This window comes from Strix aluco, chromosome 5 (genome assembly GCF_031877795.1).
Source record: "Strix aluco isolate bStrAlu1 chromosome 5, bStrAlu1.hap1, whole genome shotgun sequence".
In the NCBI taxonomy this organism is placed as follows: Eukaryota; Metazoa; Chordata; class Aves; order Strigiformes; family Strigidae; genus Strix; species Strix aluco.
In genome coordinates this window covers 59,928,994-59,950,324 of record NC_133935.1, presented here as the reverse complement: position 1 = coordinate 59,950,324, position 21,331 = coordinate 59,928,994, and the positions used below count along the sequence as shown (strand labels likewise).

The window sequence follows — 21,331 nt, the reverse complement described above, 5'->3', positions numbered from 1 at the left end:
TATTAAAATAATTTTCATTTTGACTAAATTTAATGATTACTAGAATTTCACCTCATTAACATAATTTCACTGAGGAATTAATTTTCCCTCCTAATGACAAACTTCTCTACTGTTGGAGATTCATACTAACACAGCTTCTAGTGCCTGGATTGGTTTAGCTCCACCTGTAAGACAATTCACATGTACTGGCTCACCCCCTGTGCAAACCACCCCAAGGCCAAGGCCTTCAGGAAATGTTGTAACAGAAAAACATGATAAATCAGACATGAAATTATCATTCAGAAAAGTTACAGGGCAAGACTATAAGAAGAAGATACCCCAAAGTTTCAAAATAAAGATCTTTATTTCAAAATAGTGTTTGAGAATAGCACATCCAGTTGATATAAAATACAAATAGCAAGTTACCATTTTTTCAAATGGGCCAGTTTGCAGAACTATATACTGAAACACTGTACAAATTCACAAGAATTATTATAAAATAGACAGTTGAATTCTGATGTTTTAATTTTATTTAAACTATATTTTCACATTTGACTCCTCCTAATTCTGCTTGGTTTAATTACACAAGGTGCTTACAAGATTGCCTATAGAGTGAAAATTACAAAACAGAATTTAAGAATATAAATATAGAAAGGAATTCCTTAAACTACATACTAATATTCTCTGCTACAAAGATACATTTTACAAAAGTGCTAATATCTCTATGACAAACAGTAGCAGATTACATTTATATGTCAAACAAATCACACAATTTTTTATTTTTTTCAATTGTCTGTAATACGTTGATACTTCTAATCACTATGAGGGTTAATAAACACTATTTTCACTTCCTAATATTTCACAAATGAAATGGGAAAAGAAATAATATATCTGCATATGTGTGTGTGTGTGCATGTGTATGAGAGAGGGTCTGTACACATACGCATATATGCATGAACAAAGTTCTTGTAATTATTATTTGTATTTTAACAGTACTGGAAGTAAATGCTTAATAGTAAATACATTTCCCAGGTTTTCATAATTTCAGTAAATCAAAAAAACCTCTGAGTTCCTGTAAGTAGAAACAAGGGTCTGTGCAGAGCAAACTGTATATATAAACTTTTACACACAAAAAGGACTCCCTAGATTGGTATTTTCTTTTTTGTAAAACTATATCATCCTGTGGTAAAAGTAATTTTTACTAACATTCAGTATTCCCACAAAGCTTGATATGCAAATGTGCAGTTTTCCGAGCACAAAACTGGAACTTCTCCGGCAGGGCACGGACATTGGGGTAGGACAAGAGACTAGAAGTCCTCTTCCCTGTCCCCAAAAGCACAATCAGACAAGAAACAGCCATAATTCACCACTCCATGACCAGAAGGACATGAGGAAGAATAGTTCATGGTGCTGCCTAGCCCCAGAGAGCATGTCCCCACCACCATGGTGTCAACCATAGACCTGCAATGGGTGAAGCACTATCCAGACTTTTTCCAAGGTGCATCAAGTCCCAGTGCTCACTGTGATGCCCCCAATTTCCCCAGAGGCATTATGCCTTACAAAGGCAAAACGCCTCCAGGCACTGCCACTCAACCAAGGCACCTCTTCCCCCTTCCCATTGTGGTTCAGACTTTTAGGAGTCATAATTGAGCCCCATGGGCCTGATTCTGAGCTCAGGGAATTTATCAATTTAACTATATGATTCCTTATTAGCCTGCCTATTACCATAATATCTTTGTGCTCTCTAGCTGGAGCTAAACCAACGGAAAATTCTGACATTAATGGACATGCACTTAAATGCATTTAGTTTATGCAACACAGATCTGAATCTGGCCCAATATATGGAGAAAAAAAAAAACATGATAAGAGTCAATTCTTGTAGTAACTATCAAAAAACAGATAAGAAACCCTCTGAGTAAATCTGCATTGCATCAGAATAGACCACAATATTGCAGATGTTAAGGCAAAACGTCTAGTATAGTTGAGGATTCGGCTATGTTACCTTCAGTGATAACTTGCAGTAGTAGGCACTACTAGTCAGTGTTCACAGGGAGAAGCTTTGGTTAATATCAGACCATTTGTTGACAGCTTCACAATCCTGTGATCTTTAGCTTGTCACATTTGCATAAACTGAATTCACTACAGCGGAAAGAGACATTTATGGTCAATTCACTCAACAGAAATATGCTATTGGCTATCAATGACTCCTGTAACAAGGCCTAAATTTACAAGATCCAACAATCTACAAATGGGAAATCTGGAAAGTAGGTAGGAAAGTTTAAATATGTTAGATCAATATGTGTAGGTGGTTTACACAGGAAAGTTAATGAGCTACAGACATAGAGTAGAGAAACTAGCAGATGGTAAAGAAAATGGGTACTATTATTCCCTAAATCTGGGAATGCCATAGACCTCTTTATGTGCTGGACCAAATTAATTTCACAATTACAATGACAGAGAGAGATATTTCTCAGAAAACCTTAATGGTATAATAGGAAGAAAGTTGCCCACTGGATCCTAACTGTATTTTTCAAACATTTTAAATCCCAATCCCTTTATTTTTAAAGGATAGCATAAATTTTTAAAATGTTCTTTCTTTACACAGTTATTTAAAAATAATGCTTAAAATGTATCTGAGACTAAACTTTTTTGCATTTGCTTTTTGCATTCAATGACAGAATTCCCTGAACAAGGGAGTTTTAATTTGGTCTTTATATCCTGTTTAAATTCTGCCATCCTCTGTGGAAGTTTTTCACACTATGAAGAAATGAATATTATGTAAGTTATGTGACAGTGGCTCTAAGGCCACAAATACTGACAGGGCCACTTAATGTACAGGTTTAGCTTCTTAACTTCTGATAATTTCCCTTTTATAGGCAAATTTTGAAGATAAGTCTATTAGTCTAAGGATATATTTCATGTCTACACAGATTTCCAAAGTCTCCTTCTAAAAAGAAGCATTTCAAGTAATATTAGTATTGCAATAAAATATAAGTTTTTTATTCTGTCTTGATTGATAACAACAAAATCTTGGTACTGTAGTCCATGGCAAAACTTAAACTGACTTTAGTTTGCCAAATCTTCCCATAGAATCAATATTGACAATAGAAAATAACAGGAATCTCTCTCAAACCAATGAGATATTCAAAACAAAAGAACTATTGCCAATGCAACCACTGTAGCAAAACCAACAGTAGATTCCTGATGTTGATTTTTGAATTAAGTTTACAATAATAGAGCAAAGTTGCTTTCAAGCCAAAGAAAATGAAATAAAGAGATTTTGCTTTTCAGAATGCCTGTAAAGGCATGTTATGCATGGCAGCATTCAAATGTTTAAAATTAAAGTAGGTAAAGGCAAATACTTAAGGCTTTGTCCTGTAGTGTCTTCTCTGACCAAAACCTGTTACTCAGTTCAAATGGCAATTTTGCCCTCATACAGCCTGTGGTATCAGGCCTATAATTCGGTTTCAATAAATCTTCCATTTGCAAAGTCAAAAGGAAGCTGGAATGTAGCTTGAGTTTCACATACAAAACTACACAATTTGTGTTAGAATACAGATCTGACGATTTCTTTTTAAAAAAAAAAATTAGAGGGAATTAACAGTGCAATACCAGTTGGTTGTATGAAAATCCTACCTTGTCTTTCTTCAAATGTATTTAAAGAAAAGCTCTCCAGTTTTATTAAAAAGGGATAAATATTTCATGATGGGAAGCAGATCCCACAGCATTCCATGCAGATCTCCAAGCAATCTGAAGATTCACAACATGCGTCCATTATGCCACAGTCCATATCACACGGGCAGTTACAGTCATCCCCCATCTCATCCCCACAGCAACAGCAGCAGGCCTCCGATGTGCAGATGCCACAGGATGCTTGTCCCAAAACAATGTTACAGAGGGTGAGAAATTCACAGAACAAGCAAGCCAGGATACAGTGAACACAGCAATCTTCATACATACCAGTTCAGTAGCACGTCATGTATGAACAAACAAAACAAACAAACAAGAAAAGAAGAAAGAAGAAATCATTAATATGTTATTCTAAATATATCACATTGTTAAATAAGTAGCTGAAAGACAATGATTCAGAATAGACATAATTAACACCATAAAGAACATGTCTCCCATTTTCAAGGTCATTTTTGCAGCCTAACTTGTCTCCAGTTCAGTATTGGTTTTGATGCAAGTTTCCTTTCCCCACTTCACTTCATGCAAATCCCAAGTACTAAACGTTTGCTTAGATCCATCTCTCCAGTATTTTATTATGTAAAATATCCATATCCATTATCTTCAATTGTAACTTCTTCCAGCAGGCCCACAAAGTGATTAAAAAAAAAAAAATTAAAATCAGCTTATGAAGGAAACTATATAAAACTATTTCCAGTCTCTCCCAGTGCATCTTGCCCTTCTGAATCTGTTTAGTTGGCTGGCTAGTTATGAAGAAAAATAAGGGAGCTGCCATATTTTTGCTTTCTTTATAGTTTTATGCACACCTTAAAACCAGCATAACAGCATGTTATATGCGTATTTTCAACAATATATAAAACATTCAGTCAAAACACAGATTTTTCTATTGCTTTTCTGCACAAATCTCTTGGCAATCCTTTTAGTCTACGACTTAATCTTCAACAGAGTTCATACCTACACCTGAACATCAATATTCATCTCCCATAAGTACTACTAAATTACATCAGATAATTGGAGGTGTCCCACAGACTGTCTGCAAAAATATGGCACCCAAAGAGTAAATATATGGAATAACTTCAAACAGTTATTCCACAGCCACAGACATTTGAAGATTGGGAAAATGTTCTGGGGAAAATATCCTGCACCATCTCATCCTTTCCCTGTCCCTACAGTTTATCACAGGTATCTGCTATGAGAGGCTGGTAGGGAAAACAGGACATTGAGCTACATGGGCAATTGGTTTGACCATCTACAGACATTATGTTCTTACAGTTCACTGGCTGGAGACTGTTATCACAGGGGAAAGCTCACCATTACTTGCAACAGTAATACATTGCTAGGCCTCCTAAACATATTTATAAATGTAAAAAATGATGCAGTAACTGTGACAAGTATCTTGTTTGATTCAAAGTACCTAACATTGCAGAAACTTTTCAGGATAGTGTAGTGTTGACTTTACATGAGCAAGCATAAATACTTATAGCAATGTAGCGACAGAGGTTCAGACCTGCAAATCTGTCCCAAGAAGCAAAGTAACTACTTGAGCTCTGAGCTCACTCTAAACATCACACTGCTGGGGATTGATTTCTCCTACTTATTACACTACTTAGATCCAAACTTAGCTTGGGAATACCTGTACTGCACCGTGGTCATAATATGCATAATGAACACTTATGCCCAAAAGAAAAAATGGAAATATCAGGAAAAACAAGAAGGGAAAAAAACAAACCTCAAAAACTCCCCACTACTGTGCAGGAAGGCAAACTGGGAGGGAATCACAGGTAAGACTGAGATGTTTTTAAAGGAAGTTGTTGCTTGTATTAAAAGGCTGCTTTTCCCAAAGAAATACTGTTGCTAGATAAATGACCTTCATAGAAGACCCAGAAGATGTGTGAAATAAAGCTGGGGAGTATCAGTTCACTGAAGAGGACCAAAGCCAGACCAATAGTGATTAATTAGCTGGTTGTCATGGAGATGGTGTCAAATTTGTTCAGGTACAATCTCCTTTCAGATTTTCTTTTAATATGAAGGAAAAAGATAAAGAAGCCAAGCCAAGAGTTCTAAGAAGCCTTCATATTTGAGGAACCAAAGTTTTTACTATTTTGCATCTTTAAAACACAGCTGCAAGAACCTAATACCACGTCAAATTTTGTTCTACAAATGTTTTTTTAAACAAAACACTGCAATAAAACTTTATGTGTATCAATATTGAAAAAAGGATGCTTAAACAAATCTTTCCTGCATCATGCAGGGATATGTAAAATTGCAGGGAGAGAAATAATAATTCAAAGAAATTATAATATACATATTTGTTGACTGGCAAGAGACAGGGCTCATAGGTTAAACAAAAGGGACTGCACTCAGAAAGCACTTTCTGGACCCACAAAAACCTTCCCCCCCCCCAATCTAAAAATATACTGAATCAATGCTTACAAGAAGAGGCTGTGTTGATTTAAATAAAGGTATTTCAAAGGTAAAAACTATCAAAAATGGTCCAAGTCATAGAAAGAAATTTTGGCCATTAGTGCTATGATGGAAACTCTGTGGAGGGTCTTTCTTTTCATCTCTTCTTCATTAACTGAAACGCTAAGAGGATTTTTTTACCTACTGTTTATTTTATCTCCTTCTCTCAGGATGGCAAAACTAATTTACCATTCAGAAAATCTTTATATAACAATTTTACTTAACCTACACAAACACTTAACATAAAGTAGAGATACCTTTTACTGCTCCCTTCATTCTTGCAATGACTCATTTGTACAATGAACATAAACTTTGATCCACATTTCAAGGACAAACCTGAAATAATCATGCTTTTATATTCTTCCTGTTACTGACTTTTAATAGCTATCCAGGCAGCAATTATTTAACACATGACAAAGCATACTGTTACCTAGTCCTACCTAACTTGCTCTAATGTATTGCTCTAACTTGTTCTAAAGGTCTGTGATACATTTGGATAAAATGGGTGGAAGAATAATTTCTTTCATGTATGACTCCTACTTCTTAGTTTCTTATCTACAGTTGTAATTATAAGGAAAAGGAAGAGATACAGTCACAGTGCTTTTTTGTAATAATAACAAATCTACATGCTACACAAAACTCACACTTCCTTCTCTCGTACCCATATTCCTACAGCAACCTGTCAGTTCCATAGAAAAAAATTATACAGCTAAAACCCACTTTCTTTGGTTGCTGTTGCAGGGTGTCATGATCAGTGGAATCCAACTGTGAAGAAGATGCTATATAAAGCTCACTCCAAAAGAGATGACCTCAGGTTTTTCATTACCATGTTGGAGACCACTAAAATATATTTCATTGCTTGCACAAGACTCTCTAATAATTCTTTCCTGCTTCCAAGACCAAAAAGACTATTTTAAATTACAGATTATTTTAAATTTCAAAATTATTTTAACATGATAAGAATAAAGACTACACTTAACTTCCACACTTTGACCCTACCATATCAAAATCCTAAGGGATTTTGCAGATGAGTGAGTAGTGGAATGCATTAATCCTGCTGGAACTAAACTTAATTTATACATTTGGGAAGAATTTGGGAAAAAAAGTAAATATGATGATCTTAATGTCTGACAACGTGTTTTCTGGAAACTCTGAATATATTTTAGCCTTTTCTGATAAAGAGATTATATAATAGTATCAGTTATGACACCGTATTACTGTAAAGAGATGCTAACTTAAAATGATCTATTTCTTTACATTCTTTATTTTTGTTTGAGAATTAGATATTTTCTCATTCTTCTTTTCCCATTAGATATACTAATGCAATTAAGAATTAGGGGTGTGCCTTTACCAAGGACCAAACTCCATCTGCCTTGATGCTCATGATGCAGTACTGTTGATAAATAGTTAACTCCCAAGTTTCTTGGGATTTAAGTTTTCATTAAATACTTTCACAAAGAAAGATGAAATTAGTCTATGTCTCATTACGTAAGCCCACCATTAATTAAGATAAGCTTTTCCTTAGGACTTCTACACTACACCACACCAGTCTCAAATTTCCATTGCTTTTAAATTCTTCTATTACACTTTTCTCTAATCAAAGGAGAAATGGTGCATTTACAAATGCCAGCAGTATACAAAAGTGAGGATGTGGGATGTCAAACACTATACAGAAGTATACTTTATACAAAAAAAAACCCCAAAACAGTACATCTGCCTTAGTTCCTTTATGAAATGCATTTGATTTCATCAAAGCACAGTATCATGTTTGTTGACTATGACCCAAGCTCCCAAAAGCTATGCTGAATGGCATAAATTATGACAGGCTTGGTCTGTAGGCAGTTACAGTGTATTTTATTAAACCAACTCACAGTTGGGGAAAAAAGATGAGCTTTCAGACACCCAAGCTTCTCTTCAATGATCCTTTCATTTTGCCTGGGATGAAAGTTAGACCTGAAGTTTAAAGGGTCATCCCATGCAGCATTTTTAAATACCGATGTAAGTCAAGCTGTTTCCTTAGTCCTTTGGCACATCCCCAAAAGTTACAGATTTGTTAGGGAACTTCATCAAAACTGTTAAACAATGCCAAGGCAAATAGAAACCCAACCAACTCATCCAAGTTTTTGCTGCTTATATCATGCACGCACATACAGCTACTTTGTGCTGATTTAACCTATGAGTGTATACAGTATATGTAACATCTACTTTAACTGGGTTATAAATGTTACCACAGACAATATCCAGCAGAGATAGCCTAAAATCCCTTGAAACTGTTTACACACTGTTATTCAAAGCTCAGAAGGCCCCACTCTATACCTTATCCCACTTGTAACAGCTATGCTCATTTAAGGAAAAGAGACAGTATCAACAATAAAACAACTTTAATTTTTGTTCATGTCTTTAAACACTTGCATATGCACACCACTTTTTATTTCTAAAATCTTGGCATACAGGTATTACCCTGATATCCAACTCCTTTTAAATACTGAAATATATATTTCTTTTATTTTAACTTCCCTTTTTATCATCTCCTCTTCATTTTTATGAAAAGGTGTGGCTCTACTTAAGAAACAGACTTTTAAGGGAACTATCGACCATCAAAGCTGTGGAAGGGACACAAAAGTTAAACTGAAAAATGTACAGAGAAACACACACACAGGCTGATCTGTGATGCTTTTGTAATATTTGACACTAACCCGTCACAAACTGACCCAATAAGCTTTCATACCAAGCAGGCAGGTCACATATGATAAAAGGTTTTCATGTCTGCAATGGTAAATAAGCTCACTTACAGGATGGTGACCTTGGTCAGCTTCTTACTAACTATATTCACTGAGTTCAGACAACTCAAAACAAATCTCCAGGCGCTCTGCTGTCTCACAGCGAGAATCAGAAAGGGCAAAACCTCAATCAAAGTGGCAGCTGAGGTCCTCTGTGGGGGTTTACTCGGGCCCCTGCAGAGCCCTGAACAGAAGCCCCAGCAGGTGCTACAGGCGTCCCACGGTCTGGCGGCACAGGGCCGGCAGCGATGGGGAGCAACACGCAGCACCAGAAGCAGAGACAGCCCATGGCCAGAGTGTCACAGCCAGCCGGCAAGAAACCACCCCAGCACAAGTTTCTTAAAAGTGTGCATTGCAACAGAGGTGAGGCGTAAACTGACTGAGCAGCGGCACACACGCCATCACACCACCCCTCCTGCAATGTTTGTCTGCAGCCCCTGCTGCACCCAGGAAAATACGGAAAAATAAGAAATGCAGAAAGAACAAACTGACATGTCACATGGAGTATATGTATCTCTAGATAACACAGCTACATTTATTTAGACAGGGGAAAATAGTTACAAAGTATAGTATGTGTGATACTTCAGCATTTTAAAATAGAAAGCTATCATCTCTGTTGAACAAGGAAATTAAAACATTGCCTGAACAGGCAAATTACACTGCTTATATTCTAAACTCTCCATACAGATATAACCTCAGGAGTAAAATGATCCAGTTCAAACATACAGATATACTAAGAAACATGCCAATTTCCAATATCTAAGGCTTCCTTAGAATATGAAGCTTTCATTGCCACTGCTCATCACTGCAAATACTGAGACTAGTTAGGTGATGCTAGACCATGAGCTTAGAAAATGGATACTTTTTTCATTACAGGCCCTGTTTTCCACTCCTGTTCTGTAACATGTAAATCACCGCCCAAGACTTCTACGCAAACAAAAATATAAACCATGCTTGAAACACACTACTCTTAAAAATACCTTCTTAAAAATCACAGGTTTGACCATATGATAATGTTATTTGCCCACTGCCTGATTGACAGCTGCATTCTGATACAACCTCGTCTAAGAAAAAAAACTCTGTTTAGCACTTCATGCTCAGACACAAATCCACTTTGAATCAATTTCTGAAAGATAACAATGGAAATTTTGGCCCAAGTAGAGAAATATGCAGGACACTAACTAAGTAGCTGCCTAAATGCTACTAATCATATGGGATAGATTGCAGAAGTGTATGTATGTTTAAAAAAAAGAGAGAGAGACACATGGCTGGCAGATATTTCTGCAATGTTAGGCTATTCATGGTATAATGCACACTCACACCAAATTTCAGTAAATAATACCAATCCAATGACAGAACAGTATATAAAAGAAAATTTACTGCTGCTCTTGAGGCACTCAAGACGAAAAAAAAAAAATTAAAAATCCTATACAAAATCATATGCCCAAAAGGAAAGTGAAGTTGACTTGAAAACTATTTTTTCAGTTTATACAAAATTGTCTAAACCAAAGGAAGATGCTCCTGCTTCAGAGGTCTGCTACCCTGCTAAGAGAACTACTCATTACTTTCCATGTATATGCACCTAGTGGTTCTTAAGACCCTGGCTTAACACAAAGGCTATTTGGTAGACTTGCTTTGTCTTCAGTTAAGCCATCAATATCACTTGGGATACTCTAATGAATTAATGTAGTCAGCAGCGTGAGTTAAATAGCGCTCACCAACCCCATGCTTGGATTCAAGATCTAGAACAGATGAAGTTGCATTATACTAAAAAGAAGGGGAAAAAAAGTCTCATTCAAATGCACCCTGAAATGTTAGATTTTAAACACTGGGTTTTAAAAAAACCCACACCTTAGGTGAGATTGTTCACCACATCTCCAAACTCAGTAGCACAAGATACACAGTCCAGAAGGTTGGGGAAGGTTGCTTCAGGCCTTGCTCTGGGAAAAGCACGAGTGGTAACTTAAATCTGGCAGCAAATCTACGTTGCCTGTCCTTCCCCAGAGCTTCACCCCCATGATGCAGGCCTTCTTTAACCACCTCACTCCTGCATCTAGCCTTATTACACTTCCTAAAACCTAGCTTGAAAAGAATCCCTGGAAAGAAGATGCCTTCTAGTGTCTCTCTGGTTTAGAGAGCCTGGGAATGAATAAAGTGAAGTCTCTCCGTACTTACAGGAGGCAGGCTCATGATCCGCTCACCCTAGTTTAACAAGTTACCATTTCCAGATGGATGCAGCAAATGTGTATGCTCTCAGACTTTTGCGTATGTAAAGTACCACCCTAAACTCAAATTATCACAAGCTAATGGAGTTGTGGGAACTACCCTGACAAATGTAGTAACTTGTGAGGTCACAAGAACTTGACCAGAAGCAAGAGCTCCATTTCGAAACTGTATTTAAAACCTATTATTTCCTCTCTCCATCATAAACTTTTTATAAACAATTGCTTTGATTAAAAAAAAAAAAAAAAGGCATAACATCCAAGCTTCATAAGGTTTTGGTAGGAAAACTTGGTTTTTACAAAGTAATTAGTGCCTACTTCATTTTGCCCCCTCCACCCTCTTAATTAAATTCCTCTTCCATTCCTCACACTGCCCAGTTTCTTGTTCCATTTCCTCCTCCAACTCTGCATATGTCATTATTACTTACCTTCCACTACTCTGATACACATATGTATGTAACTCAATTACCCATTTTTCTTCATTTCCTAACATTTAGATGTATTCAGCTGCCTCATCACTATCTCCTTTAGAACTCCTCTCCTCTTTAAGTTGCTTTGGACAGACACCACTGCTTACATCAGATAGACTGCCTTCTTTTTACTCATTTACAATTGCTTTTTCAGGTTTCCAGGTGTTTCTCTGCACTACACATAACAGGTGCAAGAGAGTGACAATTCTCTTTGCTAGTGGTTTACCAACCAGAGTTTTGGAAGAACTGTGACACCTCTGACATCAATAATTTAAAATATTATTAAAATTTCTTTGAATAAAAAAAATCTTTTATTCCCAATATGCACTGAAACCTATCCAGTCCCTCTGAAAAATCTTTAGAACTGAAACAGTGTTTAAAAACTGCTTTTTAAGAGAGACACTCCTACTATTTCATAATTCCTTTGGGGTTTTTTGCAGTGTAAGTTACGGAGCTGAGTAAGATTTCTTCAGGGACAATATGGATTAATAATAGATGCAGAGGAAGAGCAGAGCTGGTGAGTGCACTCACACCTTCCTAAGCCTCACTGGATGTGAAAGTGTTTCTAAACAGCATATTCTGGAATGTGACTCCATACACTACAAGCTTATTTAAAAAGGCAGTTTTTAAAACTTTTATACTACTGCTACCAAAATGTCTGTTACATTTTAAGTACTTCCAATGCAACTTCAATTCCAAAAGCTCACAAGATGTGATCTACAGCACAAGTGGAGTTTACAGCTGGAACAATCAATAAAAGAGTTGTTAACTATGGTGGGGGGGATTTTGGTGGGGTGGGGGACTGGGGGGCTTTATAGCTTGCATTAGGGCTGTCCAGTACTTTGGAGACTAACAGGAGCAGTACTAACCTTCATGGGAAGATGTGCTATTCTGAGTAAAATTTAGCTTTTTGGTATGTATACTGAAGTCTGTAGTATATGAAGCAGCATGCTTCATTTTAAATAAGCATGAACCCAAATATGCTCTGGTGCAGAATGGGTGGCAAACCTGGAAGTTTCTTGATTCTATCCCGCCTCCAGCACTACCAGGTTTTCTGTTCTGTCAATAGATAAGATGTTCTAAAGCAAAATAACTATCAGACCAGGACTTATTTGGCGTTACAAATAGATGTGGTGCTCCAGAAATGTTCACATCTTTTCTTTTAAGAAGAAACAAGAAGAATGCAGCTTTTGGGAGGAAATAAGAAAAAGTGAAAAATATTTTCTCTTTTCTATAGTCTAAACGCAGCTTGATGACCAGAATTTTCACTTTTCTTCCTTCTGAGGACATAATCTATTTCTTTTCTCTGGCCACTTTGGCTTCACTTAAAACCAGTTATTCTCCTGACTGGCAATAGAGCTGAGTACTCATAGTGGAAGACAAGGCAGATAAAGTAAAAATACATGGCATATATTTTCAGGTTTAAAGAAAAAAAAGAAAGCTATAAATTAGATTATAAACTCCAAGGTCGTCCATAAGGAATAGCAAAATTAAAGTGAATTGGAATATCTGAAAGCATATGAGTTTACCTGTATTTCTTTCTACTACAATTATCTGGATGATATAGTAAATTGAAGTAGCTGAGTTAATTCAGCTGATTGCTTATGCAATACAGTACAAAAATTAATATCATTTGTGTCTTTCTGCATAAGGTGGCATAAGAAACTGCATACAAGTTACATTATTACTGTATAGATGTGCACAAACACAAAGGCATACCTTCAAGTAAAGTTAAACTCAGCAACTCTTCAGCAGTAACCAATGGCTTATGAGGTTAATATAGTACAAGTTAAAGCAAAGCCAAGTAGTTAAGCAATGTTGCAAATAATTTCCAACAATTTCCTATCTTTTCCATCTTCCTGTAAACCTTTTCAATAGTTTCTACAGAAATGCCACTGAATCAGAAGAGACAACTGCTCACAAAGATGCCCCTTTGCCCACAAAAGTATGATTCGTAATACGAAGAAGCTGTAGAAGTTAAGTTCAAATTAATTTCTGTGTTCAAATTAATTTCTGTATACCATTTTGAAAGAGTGTCTATGCAATCCGCAGCCACAAGGCTTACTAATGTACTCTTCTGGCTTTGTATAGTTAGATGTATTCATCAAGTATATATATTGCTGGTTTAAATGCGGTTAAACTCCTTTGAACAAATAACCTGGCTAATTACATCAAGTTTTTAAAGTGTAGCCTTCCAGAAGTAGTCATAAGGAGTTAACATTTCTTAAGTTAATAAACACAATTATTTTTAAGTTATGGATAAATCATTTTTTCCTTAAATCATAGAATCAAATGGTTTGGGTTGGAAGGGACCTTAAAGATCATCTAGTTCCAACTCCCCTGCCATGGGCAGGGACACCTTCCACTACATCAGGTTGCTCAAAGCCCCGTCCAACCTGGCCTTGAACACTTCCAGGGAGGGGACACCCACAACGTCTCTGGCAACCTGTTCCAGTGGCTCACCACCCTCACAGTGAAGAACTTCTTCCTAATATCTATTCTAAATCTCCCCTCTTTCAGATTAAAGCCATTACCCCTCATCCTATCACTACACTCCCTGATAAAGAGTCCCTCCCCATCTTTCCCATAAGCCCTCTTTAAGTACTGGAAGGCCCCTATAAGGTCTCCCCAGAGCCTTGCCTTCTCTTCTCTTCTCTTCTCTTCTCTTCTCTTCTCTTCTCTTCTCTTCTCTTCTCTTCTCTTCTCTTCTCTTCTCTTCTCTTCTCTTCTCTTCTCTTCTCTTCTCTTCTCTTCTCTTCTCTTCTCTTCTCTTCTCTTCTCTTCTCTTCTCTTCTCTTCTCTTCTCTTCTCTTCTCTTCGATGAGCAACCCCAACTCTCTCAGCCTGTCCTCATATGGGAGCTGCTCCAGCCCCCTGATCATGTCCTTCTTTTGTGGGGGCGCCAGAGCTGTAATAGAGATATAGTGATCTCTTCTTTGTGTTATTTTAGATATTTCAACTGACCATTGCCAGAGTGTCTGATTCTGCATCTTATAAAAACACTGAAGGATGACGGAACAAATTAAGTATATATTGATAATTCCTGCAAGGTCACAACTTGATTAGAGTATTATGTATAGCCTATAGTTCCCCCATGCAGCCCCATGGCTTAAATTACTGAAATGCTGAAGAAACTGTCAGAAGGCTTGTATACGTGTGCATGCAGATGTGTAGACACAAATATAAAATATGTCTGCCAGAGAACTGTAAAGCAAAATAAATTTCAAATATATAAAATTATTTTTTAAAACAAATATTCCCTTGTAGGCATATCACACCCTAGATATACTTCAATCATTCCACAATAAAACTTGTGCTTCACCCAGACTGGTTAACAGAAAACAGAGCAGAAGACATTAGCAGTGTGGGTAAAGCTATTCAGAGCATTTATCCAAGTTCCCATATTCAAAATGAGAACATTACAAGGTTAGGTGTGTAACATTGAATATATATAATGAATAATATATACGACTCAAGAAACAACATGTGATAGTAAGGATCACCCTGCATTTCTGAACTCTGAAAGTATGTAAGTTAGGCAGTGTGACAACACAATGTAATTATCCATATTCTAACCAGATATGCCTTTAAAAATATCAACATTTCTGATTATATATAAATCTGAAGGTATCTTATTAATTTTCTCCTCAATCATTCAGTAATTTGACATAATCATTGCCAAGGTTATTAAACAAAAAAACCCACTGACTGTATTTACTACAATATAATTTCAGAAGAAAAAAGGAAATGTTTGCCATAAACAACTGTAAAGGGGCATGAACAGGGCAGGCACTGTCTCTTTAGAACTCTGTCATTTTTTTTAAGAGGTTGAATTTCTTAAATTCAGATGCCTGCGCTTTGCACCAGTCATGTGAAGAGATCTAGGTCTCTCGACTTAGTTTTTTGATACTGCACAAAGGAACAATATATAAGAAAAATATCAGGCTGGAGTGTGAACTGGATTTCACATAACAGAAAGAGATAACGAGAATATAGGAAGTATGAAGTTGTGATTCTGGAAAGAAATGTCAGAGGACTGAAAGTGCAACAGAAAAATAACAGTAGGTTCTTGAAGATAAATATGAAAATAAACCACAGCAAGGAGGACCAGCCCATGGCACAGTCCGAGTGAAACTGTTCTTGATATTACTACACAGATTCACTGAGTAGGTTTGACTGAAGTAGTTGAAGTCAAGAGAAATCACTCCACTGACATCAGTAGGCTTCATTCAGGCCACTACGTGCGGTCCTTCTGATCCCTCTTCCTTTCATCTAGGCTGAGAATCCTCCCCATTTCACTGAACAGTACTGTCTCACATTTCTCTAAGAATCTGTGTCTGTATCCACCCCTCAGAGTTTTTTTCAACCAGTCACATCCACACCTGCCTCAAACCAATAAAAATTATAGAGCCTCTGCACCCTTGTAACAGGCAGGAGCAAAGCCCATCAAGTATACTAGTGCTAATGGGAAGGCAGCGGATTGAGGAGAGGCTTGGGAACTCTGGGACCATTAGAGTAATTGCAAGCAGTAAAAACACACACACAGGTAAAACATAAGGGAAATTATTTACTTTTGCTTATTTAAGCTGTGCATAGGGAGTACGAAGCTTTTTCATGCAAATTATTTACAGCCCAAATGTAGCATAAGGCACATTAAACATTGAAGCACAGGGCCAAATTTTATTATCTACTGTTCAGACCTCATGGCTAGTCAGAATATCTGCTATCAGAATATTTTCAACGGAGCCTGCCATTACTGGATTTAAGTATTTACTATGCTTTGAACTAGTGCTTTAACGTGGTTTTCTGGTTTATACGTGACAATGTTGACAGGAGTTTCTATCAGTTCAGAATGCTAACTAGAGAGACTAAAACATTATCAGACTGTTGGTCAAATGTTTGAAAGCAAGAAATCTCCCATTGCTTCAATTTCCTTCAAATACTTAATATTTTCCTTTGGGGAAGTAACTTGTGTTTTATCGCAATGATTTCTATTTGCTTCTGGAGCATGAGTCATGCCCTTCAATTATTTTCAGTTGATTGTGTAATTATTAGTGAGAATGGGGTTTGGCTAGTCTTTATTCAGTTTGGGGGTTTTTAATAAGAATTTCTGCTTACCTTCAGGTGAAGTACCTGGCTTTTGAGAAAATGCAGAGCTTATTTTACTCTTCTTGCTGCTGTTGCTGTTGACAGACAAGGTGGACTGAATTTTTCTGTGCATTTTTTCTGAAACAGGAGCCGAAAGTTTTCTGTTGTCTGCAGGCACGTGCTTGACCCCATTGTGAATTCCACTTCCATTCCTCAGACCTGCATGGCCATTTTGGATTTTGCCACTTTCTTCCTCACCCCTTTCCAGTGCTGAAGTATTTGGCTGAGGCAAACGTTGAGGTTGTGCTTAAAATGAAAGAAAGGGTTAATTTAAATTATAAATTGATAACCGAACACTTTAAGCCAGACTGGGAATGCAACTTTCATTGTTCTTATTGATCAAAGAATAGCCTGAAAAGTTAACATTCCCTCATCAAAACAAGAAAGAAAAAAATATCTCCAGATCGAAAATAATTATTAGGCATTCAGAAAGTGCCTTATGTCTGCATGAGGCCTAGATTCCCCATTCGGCACTGCACAGAATGTTTGCAAGGCTCTGAAAGAATAAAGCAAGCAATGTGAAGAAGGAGAAAATCAAGAATGGGAGAAAAAGTAGCAAAACTGATATAAACTTAGGTTAAGGGAGCCAAATGAATGAGAGAAACATAACAGAATGAGAGAAAAAGGTATGGGAGGGAAGATACAGACTGAAGTAACAGGTGTGAAGCTGCAGGTTGGCCAACCTGCCAGTCTTCAGAAAATAACCTGAGTGACATGGTAGGGGTCCCCCAACACTCAGCCACCACACCCCAGTATATTAGAGAAGAATAGGAGTACCCAGGTAACCAACAACACTTTGAGCTTAAATTCATAAAGATCGTGGATTGCTGGGAAGAACAAAACCAACCAATTCTGGTTTTGTGGAGGAGGTGACCCAGCAACCAGATGGAACATGCATTCAAATACTGCACAGCTGTGGCAAGCCAGACCCCCTGTTCCATATTCCTCAATTCAGAATCACAATTTTTAAAATGGCTGTAATGGGCCAGTTAGGGCTTTAATGGAAACAAACTGAAATTGTCACAAGAACAAAAATGCAAAACCTGTCAAGGCAGGAATCTGCAGTAGCCTGGTTAAGACTCCAAGAGTACATGATATAAACCCATTCTAATGAGAGGGCACAAAACTTGACCATTCTTTGCTGAGCTACTGTGTCATAAAGGAGCATATTTTTAATAACATGGAAAATACATTGTCTATGTATTTAAAGTCTGTATCTAAAAAAAAGATAAGATGCAGGATTTTTTTATGTAAAGCTCTGTAATGAAAAAAGTGGTTTCCAATTAAAGATTCTTATTTAGAAAAAAAAATGCAGACTTCATTCAAAAACTAATTAAACTACACACATAGTAACACAACAAGATTTCATAATCAAAAGGCATCAGCCCAATCACCTCTCCTAATCAAAACACTACTGTATCATGCTTGGACATAAAGAGGTTTTCAGACAGTCCAATCTTCAACTATTTATAAATCTAATGTCAAGGAAAAAGCCCAAATTCTACTGAACACTCAACTGAAGAGAGATTAGACATTGCCAGCAGTAAAGAAAAACAATGCTGCAGTTCATTCTCTTTTCAGATGATTCATATCCATTTTCAGATGATTTCACGGTATAGCTTCGTGCCTGAGATAACAATATGTATAAATAATTATAGTAAGCTTCCCACAAAAGAAACATCTCCGCTGATCACTTCAGGTACAGACCAAACTTTTGGACAAATACTACTGGGACACACAGACCAACATGGTCTCTAAAAAGACTCCCAGTTCTGAACTTGCCTAACAAACCCTCAGTGTTTCCCTTTTTCAAGGATACTGATACCATGCTCAAATTGCTTCCTCCAACTAGCATAGCTGTGCTGGTTTTGACCAGCATAGGGTTAATTTTCTTCACAGTAGCTAGTATGGGGCTATGTTTTGGATTTGTGCTGAAAACAGTGTTGATAACACAGGGATGTTTTCAGTACAGCTGAGCAGTGCTTACACAGAGTCAAGGCCTTTTCTGCCTCTCACCCCACCCCACCAGTGAGTAGGAGGAGTTGGGAGGGGACACAGCCAGGACAGCTGACCCCAACTGATCAAAGGGATATTCCATACCATATGACGTCATGCTCAGCATATAAAGCTGAGGGAAGAAGGAAGGGGGGATGTTCGGAGCAATGGTGTTTGTCTTCCCAAGTAACTGTTACGCATGATGAAGCACTGCTTTCCTGGAGATGGCTGAACACCTGCCTGCCGATGGGAAGTGGTGAACGAATTCCTTGTTTTGCTTTGCTTGTATGCACAGCTTTTGCTTTCCCTATTAAACTGTCTTTATCTCAACCCACAAATTTTCTCCCTTTTACCCTTCCAATTCTTTCCCCCATCCCACTGGGAGGGGAGTGAGCAAGCAGCTGGGTGGTGCTTAGTTGACAGCTGGGGTTAACCCGTAACACTTGTCCTGATTAAAGTTCAGACAAATCTTAAACTTTAAGTCCTGGTCACATTCACAGGCAAAAAGGGATATTTTTCATAACAGTTTAGATATGAACCGGTTCGTTTTTTCTTGCCATCTGAATTTTTTATTCACAGCAACTAAGATTTTAAGAAGACCTTAAAGAAGACCTAGACTGCCTGCATCTGTCTATGTCAGAGTAACCCTGATTATACCTGCTTGGCAAAAGTGATAATTTTGTGTTGCAGGAAAAAAAGGGAGGGTTGAGGGAAACATTTATGCTTTAGCCTCCCCAAAGATGTTGCAGGGAAGACAAAGATCATTCCCTTCCATTACCAGCAGTAACTGCCCACGAACCTCCAAGCAAACAGAGCATTAGAACAATGATACCTTACACCTGAACAACTAACCGTTGCCCAAAAAATTTTTCACTGGCAATATTGAAACTGCTTCTCCTTTCAATTTTGTATTAGTGTTTGCAAAACCTATGAACAGAAGCATAAACATGGCACTTTCAAATTCTTCTTTCAATTTTTCTTCTTCTTTCAACTCTCTGGAATTAAATTTGTAGCATATATCCTGTTAACATTTCCAGACTTTCGTAAAGGCCCCAAAACAAATTTTTAGGGAGCTTTCTCTTACCTGAATAGGATTCATTAGAAGTATACTACCAGGAACCCTTTGTGTAGGTCATCTTTCCATGTATGTATAAAACTAATTTTGTTAAAAATCAAAAGGTATTTCTTCCATTTTAAAAACAGTCAGTGTAGACCTAACCACAGTCAAAAATAAAATCTTTGGCAACATCAGGAATCAAAACTTTACTCGCTAGAATTCAGTGTTCTTTGCCATAGCTCCCCATAGCTTTATTTTCATTATCCCACTCAAACATAAATTGTACTATTAACGAACAGTGTCTTTCACATTCCATGTAACGATGTTTCCTCGCATTGTGCTGCCTATGATTCCCAACTGTGGACTGGTACAGTTGCACCAGTAACCTAGAATTACTGGGGAGGGGTTAACCTTCCTCAATAGATAAAAGCAATAGACTATACTAAAAATTGTGTATGTCTGGACATGCAAGTTTCTAAAACTGACAGTTATGACCTTTTCCAAGCCAGCTAAATTGGTGGTGGCAGCTTACAATTGTTTGTATATTTTTGGTGCTTTGCTACAACACAGTAACTTGACAAATTCTCTGAAATTCAATCTTCAAAATTAGGTGTGTTTCTGTCAAACTGTGGGTGAATGGGAAGTCTTGAGGAATCTAAACAGTTATATGTTTTTGCTTTTATTATTTTTACCATGGGTTTTGGGAGTTTTGTTTTGGTTTATTTTTTTAAAAATTTTTATTAAATACGCCTGTTCCCAAAGTACTCTTACTTCAGCCTTTTAGCATTAACATACAACTTTTTAGCTGACTGGCTTTACACTATTCACATGCGATACGCAGGTCAAATCAAAATGGAATAAAACCCCAAATGGATTAGTTATCTCAATTTAAATTTATTTTAACTTTATTGATAATTTTGCACTAGGGAGACCTGAATCTTATGGTTAAAACACACTTGAAACCAATTAGGAACCATATGACCGCATTCTAGCATAAAGAACAAAAGCAATTGACAATTCCAAGACTAAGCCACAACCACTCAGTTTAAAACAGAAATATTTTTACCTTATTTTTTAAAGGTTGTGTATATCTTAAAAAAAAAAGGTGTAATATGGGGAACGACACAATGCTTCTTAAAACACAGTGATACCCAGGGACTCTCACTCTCTCTTTAATGATCCACTGCTCTCATTCAGCTGTCTTTCTTTTTTCAAATCTTTACATATGTGACAGCTCTCAAAAGTAGACCATAGACCATCTGGCATTTTCAGAGGTGTAACTTGTGCAAATTCAGCTCTACTGGGAACACAATGCTATCTTCTGCCTGCGTTATAAAAGATACAATAGAATGTAGAACTTATGAGTTGTTTTGAATTATTCATTTTTTGCCTGTATATTCAAGAAATTTTACAAACTCTGCATTTTGTACTACATAATCACATGCGTTAAAGGTACAAAGAAACTTTTTGACACCTCTTTTCTACAGAAAGATGGCATTTTGTTTGATATGTGAACATTCAGCGCCTGTT

At 37.0% G+C, this 21,331-nt stretch overlaps 1 protein-coding gene across 4 annotated transcripts in view; it reads right to left on the bottom strand.

The window, feature by feature from the left end:
- Window positions 1-324: 324 nt before the first annotated feature.
- MDFIC (MyoD family inhibitor domain containing) overlaps window positions 325-21,331 on the bottom strand; it is a 51,037-nt gene continuing 30,030 nt past the window's right edge. For all 4 annotated transcript variants that reach the window (XM_074827538.1, XM_074827541.1, XM_074827539.1 and 1 more), the window contains 2 exons: window positions 16,720-16,995; window positions 325-3,927 (listed from right to left, as the gene is read on the bottom strand). In XM_074827538.1, the coding sequence (XP_074683639.1) occupies window positions 3,680-3,927; window positions 16,720-16,995 (524 nt within the window). In that variant the 3' untranslated portion in view covers window positions 325-3,679. The remainder of the gene's footprint in view (window positions 3,928-16,719; window positions 16,996-21,331) is intronic.